Source organism: Micromesistius poutassou (assembly GCF_964030765.1).
Source record: "Micromesistius poutassou genome assembly, chromosome: 21".
NCBI lineage: Eukaryota > Metazoa > Chordata > Actinopteri > Gadiformes > Gadidae > Micromesistius > Micromesistius poutassou.
In genome coordinates this window covers 3153315-3163630 of record NC_140291.1, presented here as the reverse complement: position 1 = coordinate 3163630, position 10316 = coordinate 3153315, and the positions used below count along the sequence as shown (strand labels likewise).

The 10316-nt window shown below is 49.9% G+C and overlaps 1 protein-coding gene across 2 annotated transcripts in view; it reads right to left on the bottom strand.

The window, feature by feature from the left end:
- Positions 1 to 960: 960 nt before the first annotated feature.
- The window catches only part of pgs1 (phosphatidylglycerophosphate synthase 1), a 10437-nt gene continuing 1081 nt past the window's right edge, over positions 961 to 10316 (bottom strand). Inside the window, exons 2-11 of one of the 2 annotated variants that reach the window (XM_084486015.1) lie at positions 9145 to 9346; positions 8562 to 8639; positions 8355 to 8454; positions 7991 to 8180; positions 6592 to 6770; positions 5363 to 5601; positions 4347 to 4638; positions 3623 to 3771; positions 3403 to 3525; positions 961 to 1497 (exon numbers count right to left, since the gene is read on the bottom strand). In XM_084486015.1, coding sequence (XP_084342141.1) covers positions 3406 to 3525; positions 3623 to 3771; positions 4347 to 4638; positions 5363 to 5601; positions 6592 to 6770; positions 7991 to 8180; positions 8355 to 8454; positions 8562 to 8639; positions 9145 to 9346 — 1549 coding nt within the window. In that variant the 3' untranslated portion in view covers positions 961 to 1497; positions 3403 to 3405. Of the gene's footprint in view, positions 1504 to 3402; positions 3526 to 3622; positions 3772 to 4346; positions 4639 to 5362; positions 5602 to 6591; positions 6771 to 7990; positions 8181 to 8354; positions 8455 to 8561; positions 8640 to 9144; positions 9347 to 10316 lie in introns of both variants that reach the window. The other variant, XM_084486014.1, reaches the window with a different exon arrangement.

Sequence of the window (10316 nt, the reverse complement as noted above, 5' to 3'; positions counted from 1 at the left end):
TTATTCAGTGTTCCTGTAGACTTACACTTAGCGCAGCCTGTTTGACCAAGGCGGGCTCACCTTCAGCGTTCAAATGGCCTTTCGGGGGAGGGGACAGAATGACGGTTTTCACGTTGGACATTTCATTTTTTTTTAAATACATCTTTCTAATCAGATCACAACCAGCTATTAATTTAGTCCAGTACGCAGTCACCTGATAACCAGGGACTCAAACCATGTGGAGATGCATGTTTAATTCAAGGCGTGTCTGCTATCTCCGTCAGACAATAAGATAAGATGCCTGGTCTGGAAAAAGACCTGACTCATGTTTTGAATTAAGAAGAACTTTGTGATTAGATCCCGTAAGAGAAGAAGATAAATCCCAAAGCGCTGGACTCTCCGCCGCCCCTCTCTGGGTTCCTATCCAGCCCGTGGCATTATGGTGAGCATCGCCTAAAACATGAAGACTACATGTGTAGCTAAATATAGATCCCTGGAGGTGCCAACAAATTCTGCCTATATATTTGGCATTCGGTTCAAAATGGCAACGCGATTTAAATCTAATTAATTTGAGAAGGGTCTTGATGTTTTGTTCTTGCTCGTCTGTTTCAGGAAACTCTTGTTACATGCTCCCTGGACTCAAGATAATCCTTTTTGCTCTCTATTTTTAAGCCAATACCAATGCACTCAAATCTGTAAAGCAAGCAAGCGTGCATGTATACTTGTCCATAATAGTTTATTCAGCCCTTAGTCTGTTCCGACAGCCGTAATGCATTTGGTCACAGCAAGAACAAGTGGCTGCTGGACAAGATGGGTTTATCTGTGGAGGTTATGAGGAAGAACCGACAGGAGTTCAGCAGTCCGGCCGGGGAGGGAGCCTACATCTATGGCCTTTTCGTGGGAGGTCCTTATTAATATTACAAAAGGCCAGACACCAGCCAATGGTTACAATACTAAAAGGCATTCACACTAAATGGTAGTCTCACATCTCATTTCAAGTTTCGTTCTCTGTATAGTTTAATGTACAAAAAAGGTAACAATACATCAACATTGTACCGTTAGGAACTGGCAAGTTGGGTAATATAGTAAAATCAACCATAAATCATATTTACAAATGCATGTTCCCTTTGTTAAGGTAACTTTCGCTCTATTTATTTGAGAAAGAGTGGAAAATCATTATTGAATATATTATTATAGCAATTCCAGATATGCCATTAGGGTTTTTTGAATAAATGTAGAATTATAAAAACAACAACATTAAAGTGAAAACTTAAAGTTAGAAAGGCAAGACTGTGCCATGCGGTTAGTAACATGTAAACCTCTAGTCCCAGACAAGGAGCCCACATTAACATTACTGAGATGAGCGTTACATTAGCGATTCTATTTTCAACCAGTAGTTTGTCATTCTGTGTGTTTGTGTACGCAGTGGTGTGTGGGGGATCCTCAGAAGGGGGTGATGGCGAAGGCATAGCTGAAGGAGTTCACGCCCCCAGCATGTCTGTCCCCTTCGTCAAAGTGCTGCCCCTGGAACGAACACACACACACACACACACACACACACACACACACACACACACTTTAACACTTTTCCTCCAAAGTGGCTGACAGCTACTCACAAGATTTGAAGTTGATTAAATCGGATAAAAACATTAGGGAGCATTTCGTTGCAGTTTAATTGTAACCTTAATAAAACAATTAAACAAATGACCGGATGGATAACGTGTGATCACTTTGAATGACGGGAGACGTCATCAATACCCAACACAGTCTCACCCCTAATATCTGACGAATAGGGGTGAGACTGTGTTGCAATACCAGTGTGGCGGAAAGCTAAAGGCGTTTCACCGAGCCACCACCAGAGGGAGTGCTGGTTCAAAGAAACTCAACGGTCCACCCGAACCTGCTCGGCACGTTAGCGTTGTAACCAGCTGACAGGGATGTGATGGTAAGCAGACACACAAAAGGAGAATATAAAAGGGCGTGAGCGTGTCTCTTAAAATAGACCTTTCACTGGGGAGGACAAATACTCTGGGAGGACCTCCAAACTGTACAGAGTTAACAATAGAGAGCCTGCATAGGAGTGCTTTTGTTTTGTTCCTGTCAAGCATTGAAGATGACTGAACCAGATGCCAGATCAATGCAACACACGCAAACACCACCCGAGTAAACAAACTGGTCGTGGACCAGCCCCTCTTCCGTTCCATTATACTAAAAATAACAGACTGGTCGTTTTGTTGTCGTCTCTTTAACCCACACCGTCGGCAGTCTCGTGTGTTTTTCCCACGCACTGCTGAAGCACCCAGTAGTTAGTTGTCATTGATTACATTCATGAAAAATGGAGAACAAACAAAATTAGTGAAAAAGCCCTACGCACAGACCAACTGTCACGCAGAACACATGTTCACACACACACACACACACACACACACACACACACACACACACACACACACACACACACACACACACACACACACACACACACACACACACACACACACACACACACACACACACACACACACACACACACACACACATGTCTACTAGGTAAAAGTGACTCAACTCATTTCAACCCCAGGTATTACGTTATTTGACTATAGGTTATTACGCATGCACGCACGCACGCACGCAACGGTTATGTGGGTTTGTGTGTACACAGGGCCACAGAGATTTATCTTCCTCATCTCCCTCATCTACTTTGGCAGCGCATCACTCAGGTAGCCGTGACAGGGCTGGCGTTTACTGTAACATCCTGGCGCTAAACACTTCCTGTTCGGCTACAAAAAAAACAACAACTATTCTGCACACTCTGCCTCTCATCAGCTGGCCTCCAGTAACCCAGTGGGCTGCATAACACTCACTGAACGTGTTTACTTTTCCTAAGCAACCTCACATTCAGCTCCAAAATACAAGGGCAGAGGTCAGCTTGACCATAGCTGGCTCAGCGTTCTGGGAGTCAACTTGGAACACTTGTCCGGGTGCATGTGCACGTTTTGGAACAAAGCCATTTCGGACCTGCCGGTAAGCCTCCACCTCCCTCCACCTCCCCCCCACTCACCCCTGGCAGAGGGCGCCACGGGGCCCCACCCCGACCAAGCTGTCAAATCATCCCCGTGCTACCCTGCTGCTGATGACTCACTCCTTAACAGAGTCATCAAAGCAAGTCGCCACATTGTTCTCCCTCGACCCGTGTGGATTGGGTAAGGCTGCTGGGAAGACCGGAGCCCTGGGGCTGGGAATCGTTTCTCACCACAATGACTCCACATGCATGAAAACATTGCACAGGGTCGGGGTTTACTGTTAAGTGTGTGCTTCAGGAACAGCTTGGCCTGCCTGTGTGTGCGTGCGTGCGTGCATGCCTGCGTGCCTGCATGCGTGTGGCTAGCAGACACAACCAGCTCATGTGTGAGTTCAAATGACCTCTCAGAAGAAGTTCTTGATGACCGGCGTGACCAGTTTGACCCACAGCTTGACGAAGCACTCCGGGCGCTCAAACGTGGCGAGGGAGACCTCAGAGGACCTCTGGTACAACCTCTCCTGCTCCTAAAGGAGAACAAAGCAAAACATACAAACATGTGAGTGTGTTTGAATTTAAAAAAACGGTGTGACTCACTCCTCCTGGCAGACATGGTTGCCCTACCTCCTGTAGCTGGGCCCGCAGTTCCCGATTCTCTGTCACTATGGCGATCTGGGCCTCCAGGTCACGGTGAACCGAACGATAACCGAAATTAGGGGAGCCAATGAGTGTGAGACACGGCCGGTCCTGGCCTCCCAGGTAAAACCACAGACCTGTTGCGGAGAGACGAAGGGAATGCGTGAGGTAAGACTTACGAGCCGTGATCAAGAAAGGCTTTTCTTTTTCCTTTTTTTTTTTTTTTTTTGCTGCTGGCTCAAACCACAACTAAAAAGGAAGCACATGCAGAAATCCCCTGCATCTCTCCAAACCCCAAGTATGAGCGAGAGAGAGTGAGTGAGTGTGTGTATCCTTGTCCTGAGGCTACCACGGGAATGACTGTACAAGCCAGCCTCTCACGCTCATGCCCTGCCTAACCGCCGGCGGCCGGAGCAGCATTGCGAGGGCCCAGTGGGGAGGGCAGGCCAAGGGAAATAAAACAAAAACAAGAAAGACAGAACAAAAAACAGTCATCCACACTGACCGCCGACTAGACCGAGGGCTATGCGGAGTCCAAACACGGAGATGAAATGTCCTGTGCCTTGTGTTTACACAGCGCGTGTTAAGGCGGTGGATTTTCCTATAAACTCAACCTGAGAGGAGGAAGTACTCAGCCCTCTAGCACTGTGTGTGTGCGTGTGCGTGTGTGTGTGTGTGTGTGTTGCGTTGCGTGCGGGACAGTCGAACCCACCCTTGGCGTGGAAGGTCCACTGCGGCCGGTGATACTCGTAGAGGTGCACCCGCTCCTGCTGGCCCAGCCGCCGCACGTTGCTGTAGAACTGCCGGGCGATCTGCACGTACGCGGCGGGGATGGCGCCGGCCAAGCCCTTGGCGCCGTAGAAGCCGTTGACCTCCGGCGCGGCGGTGAGTATGCGGTAGTCGGCGTCGGCGCCCAGCACCAGCCTCATGTAGGCGCGGGTCAGGTTGAAGTAGCCCGAGGTCAGGAACACGGTGGCGTCCGGGCCGCCCTTGGTCAGCAGCCGCTGGAGAGGAGGGGCGCGTTGGTTTAAGGTTCACAGCACATACCCCCTTTTCCACCAACAGCGGTTCCAGTGCCGCGTCGGAGCCAGTGCCAATCTCGAACCGGTTCTTGGCTTTTCCACATAAATAAATAATCCTGGCTCCGGGCCAGACCAACAGGTTCCAACTCGGCACAGACTCCACGCTGGTCCAGAAACAAGAACCAGTGACGTCTAGTACTGGGTTGTGTCATTTTAGCGTTCATTTTAATGTCCTGACGCGTTGCTAGGACAACGGGGTTGTACGCTCTGACGCGGCCCTAACTCTAGCCCTGAAGTCTGTGGAAAATCCAGCTGGTTTCTTGGGGAGCTGGCGTGTAGAACCAACACTGAACCGGCCCAGCACCGGGTTTGTGTTGGTGGAAAAGAGGTAAGCGAGAGAAATGTGGCTGTGTGAGAGGCTGGGTGGGTGGATGGATAAGGGCCATCAAGACTCCACTTGCGTTGTTACATGTGGAAGGAAAATCAGACTTCCTTTTCGGTTTGGTTACGAGTGCGTCGGTTAAAATGGAAGAAACGTCAGAGCGTGTGAGTGAGCGTGTTCGACATTCACTACGACCTTCTTGCTTTGGAAAAAAAAAAAAAATCAGGAAATGGTCAAAGCGTTTGAGACGTACGGTAGCAAACCAGACTCATCCCCTCCCAGCTAACCCACACACCCGGCCTGCGCCTCCCCCTGCCAGCTCACCTGGGTGACCTGCTCATCCACGTTGATCCCCAGGGGCTTCATCTGGACCAGGGGGAACACCCATGTGTCCCGATCATCTTCCTCCCCCTCCTCCTCCTCCTCCTCCTGCTCCTTTTTCCTCCCAGCCTGCTCCTCCTCCTCCTCCTGCCAGTGGTGGGTCATGTGCTGCCTCAGGCGCGCCGTGTTCACCACCTCCATGATGTGTTCCCTGGCCGACGCAGAGTACTCCATTCGGTTGCCTGGAGAGGTGGAGGGGGAGGGGTCACATGGAGGGGTCGCATGGAGGGGTCACATGGAGAGGTCGCATGGAGGTCGTGAGGCGAAGCGGCCACACTCATGCACAGAAACCTAGGCGACCAGCTGGTACGTTTTACTAGCTGTGAACATGCACAGGCATAGCTGGATCCAGATGGTTCCTCGGTCTGGTGACTGAGTGAGTGAATGAGTGTGTGTCTGAGTGAGTGTGTGTCTGTGCGCGAGTCTCTCTGAATGTGTGTGTGTGCGTGTGCGCCTGACACCAGAGTTTTCATTAAAGATTGCCTGGAGCCGCTTTAAAAGGCATGACTCACAGAGGAGAGGGATGGGATGAGAGCAGAGGGGAGTGGAAATGCAATCTCCGTTTTATTCCTGTATAGGCTGTGTTTTACTGCAAGCTGCTCCGCTCGGAGTCTGTGCTCGTTTCTGAATGACTAATGTATGTGTGTGTGTGTGTGTGTGTGTGTGTGTGTGTGTGTGTATGAGAGAGAGAGAGAGAGTGTCTGCGAGTGGGGCGGGGGGGGGGGGGGGGGGGTGTTTGTGCATACAGAGTTCCCACTCCAGATCGTCTTCCAGCAACGTTGTGACATCAACGCCACGCTGTTCCTGGTGTCTGTTTCAGCTGCGGTTCAGATCTGCAGCAGACATGATGTCATTCATTCTGGCCGCACAAGCACCCTGGCCGACTGCACAGCGGTCGCGTGCACACACGCACGCACGCTCGCACGCACGCTCGCACTCACGCCGTGCGGCCTGTCACTCATTTTCCTCATTCATTTCTTTCCCCAGGTGCGGGCGAGCACAAACGCACACATATCCACGCTCTCTGTAGAAACCTGATTACATGTCCTGTCTAAATATTTTTAGATTATGGATCTATAGACCTAACCCCATCATCACATGGTGTTACCCCCGCACACGCACACACACACACACACACACACACACACACACACACACACACACACACACACCGTTGTACGGGTGCACCCTGCCCTCCAGCATGGACACGGAGTCGTCGGGGTGCAGCTGTAGCGAGACGTCCCCCACGGCCCCCACCAACGAGGCGAAGAAGTCCGCCACCTCCTGGCAGTTCTCCAGCAGGACGTAGCGGTCCTGTCGGTTGGTGAAGTACGAGTCGCTCAGGTTGGCCCTGGGAGGTGGAGGGGGAGGCACAGTAAGTAAAAAAAAAAAAAAAAGTATTTAAAAAGGTCCCATGGCATGACAATTTCACTTTATGAGGTTTTCTAACATGAAGTTGAGTTCCCCTAGCCTCTCTATGGTCCCCCAGTAGCTAAAAATTGCATTAGGTGTAAACCGAGAAGTAGGTATCTTGCTCCGCCTTTGAAAAAAGGATTGCTGAAACGCTTCGATTTGGCTTCCGGCCCCATATGACATCATATGGGGCCAGGTTACCTCCCCTTTCTCTGCTTGGCCTGCCCAGAGAATTTGGCCCACCAATGAGACAATGAGCTAGGACCGTGCAAGCACCACATGTGTGTGTGTGTGTGTGTGAATACACACACCAACACACACACACACACACACACATGTGGCGCAAGTGTTCTTTGTTATTTGGATAACCGTTCTGCTGTTGGTGTTATTGTGCATAACACGCAACACAATAATGCAAGCTTGCATAAAGCAACAATCCTTTTCTCCTCCATGTCGTGGTTCCCAATTCCTTCTCAACCAACCCGACGCAGACAACCCCGGGCAACAATCGCGGGCAACAATCGCTTTCTTCTCCATTTCGCGGTTCAGTCTGTACTTAATATTGATGTGGAAGAACCAGAGGCGTCTGAGAACCCGACGCAGTCGTTAGAGATTCATAATATCATCCGGAGGCGCAAACAGCTTTTGACCATGATAATATATTATATTATATTATATAGATATCTAAATATAATATGATATTATTTAGCTATAGAGCTCCAGGACTCCCGCCGGAGCACCCGGAGTGTTCAGTGTTCCACTGTAAACACTAGCGCATGGTACCATGGCCACAAGCTGCTCAGGGTCACACCCCCACCCTCCACCTTGACCCGCCTCTAAAAACGGCACGTTTGTGGAGAGCTCATTGTGGGACTGGCTCGTAGTGGCTGTAACTCTGTACTGTATTAGGGGACCACTAACACCTATATTAAAGCATCCATAAAATAGCATGCCATGGGACCTTTAAAAGAAATGAGAGCTGTGTTTGAGAATTTGCATAAAAGAGTGGCAGGATGTGTGATGTCATAGTGCTGTGTTTTCAGGGAAAACGGAATTAGCATAAAAAAAGCGTAGAGAGAGAGAGAGAGAGAGAGCGATGGTGTGTTCGGTGTGGGGCGCCCGATCAGTGCGTAGGGAAAGCGTCTGTCGGCTGCCCACCCGCTGATGATGACGCTGTCGTCGAACAGGTACACCTTGATGTGCTGCACCCCGATGGTCTCGTTGAAGCGCTGGGGCATCAGCAGGCGCAGCAGGCCCCGCAGGTCGGGCGTGTGGTACAGGGACACCCGCATCTGGGAGGCGTAGCGCTGCAGCAGCGGCAGCAGCATGGTGCGTGAATTCAGCTGGCCTGGACGGAGACATATTAAGAACGCACGGCCACAAATAAGCAGTGTGTGTGTGTGTGTGTGTGTGCGTGCGTGCGTACGTGCGTATTTTTATGTGTATGTTTAAGAGTGCACACGTGTGTTTGTATGCGTGTATGGGTATGTGTCGTTCGCCCCAAACAAGCGAGGGGCCGAACCTCGTGATCCTCTCATGTAGTCGAGCAGGATGGAGACCTGCAGCACGGGCCCGTCGCCGGGCTGCTGCGAGCGCGCCAGGGCTTCCTCCACACAGTCCACCTGCAGACGGGGGACGGCAGAGCGGGGGGGGGGGGGGGGGTGTCAGGCACTGGGGGGGCGAGACCACAGAAGGGAGAAACTTCCACCAGATTCGTGTTCCAACCCACCAGCTCCTGCTCCAGTTGGCCCGTGCCCAGGTACAGCGAAGCCATCACCACGCGCCGTTTGGCGGTTTTGATCCGCGACTGAAATTAAGTGTTTAAATATAGATAAATAGGTCAGGGGCACATGACATGTTGTCAATCCGGCTTTCATGTTTACCTGGTGTCATCTCAAGTTCAGACTAGACATACTTGAGATTACAACTGCCACTTACTGACAGCAGAGATTGTTTGTTTGATTGTTGTGGGAACAGGTACAAATGTGTAATCGTTTACAACAACAAAAGAACCCTGCACAGGGTGGCGAGATTTGTGTTTGTGTTAAGGAGAGACAGAGAGGAAGAGACACAACTATTATTAACCGCATGTAACAGCAATCTAATTTTAACCTCCCCTCCCAAGATTCCAGTAACAAGGACTCAACGATAGGGAAACAACCGTTTTTTCACAAAACGCAATCAGAAACTCCAATCTAACGGACATTTTGTAGACTGGTTACAACAGCACGTACAAAACAGGTCGAGAAGGAGAGAATTACAATAGACGACAGCAACAACAGCTGCTTGGTTTTGCCCAACCCCTGCCTCACCTTGATGGCTTGGTAGAACTGGCTGGGGGAGGAGAGTATGTGGATGTGCGTGCCTGGCACCCTGAACCCGGGCGTGTGCTCAGCCATCCACTGGAATTGGGTGAGAAGGCCATCCTTCTCCTGAACCCCTGCCGACCTGGGCACACAGTGGGGGGCTGGCTCTGCCTCGGCCAGGAGGGGGGCCAGAAGAAGCACAGAGGACCTGGGAGAGGACATGACGGGCGGCTTATGAGTATCTCTTAACAAAACCACATATTTTGCTTGAGGTGTCCATACATGTTAAGAGCTAACATTTCTTCGGGTGTCGCTGTTATTAGCCCAATCATTCAATTTGGCCCGATGGAAATCATTGGCTGGCCTCAATGCATGTGACCTTCCACAAGGCTAGGACGACCTTTGGCTAAAGCTAGCAAGAAAGTTACGAGCTTTGAGGGTGTGGCTTCAGAGGGAGACTGGAAGGGAGGGATATTACCGTTCCATACTTTCAAAATCAAGCTTTCCCTGCCGGGTTCGCCAAATGACGTCCCCTAGCTTTATGCCCCAAAGTACAGAGTGCTTTATATTTGTAGCATGATCCAGAGCACATGCTCCAGGTCAGGCTGCTTCTATATATATCTATCTATATATCTATATAAATAGTGTGTATACACACACACTGTATACACATGCCATATATTCTTTCCTATGCTTCCTATCAGACTCTAGTCTACTTTGGTCCAAGTGGTTTCACAACATTTTTTCACCACGGCACGACCGTGGACAAGAAATCCTTGATTTCCTTAATCACACACACACACACACACACACACACACACACACACACACACACACACACACACACACACACACACACACACACACACACACACACACACACACACACACACACACACACATGAACCATTCTTTTAAATGATTTATGTCGTTTTACCACCTTCCACCACTGTAATGAAAGGTGCAAAGTCAAATGAATAGCGGTTTGTCTTTCTCTACCATTATGGTTACGTGAGATCATCTAGTAAATATTTGTGGGGTTTTTTTGTGTGTTGATGGGCTTGAAATGTTCAAATTTGCAGATCAAGTCATATGTATGGCTTACTGTTGCGGCTGTTCTACCCAGATAACATATAGCCCAAGATACATGGGCAGAGCTCACATATTTAACACTTAAA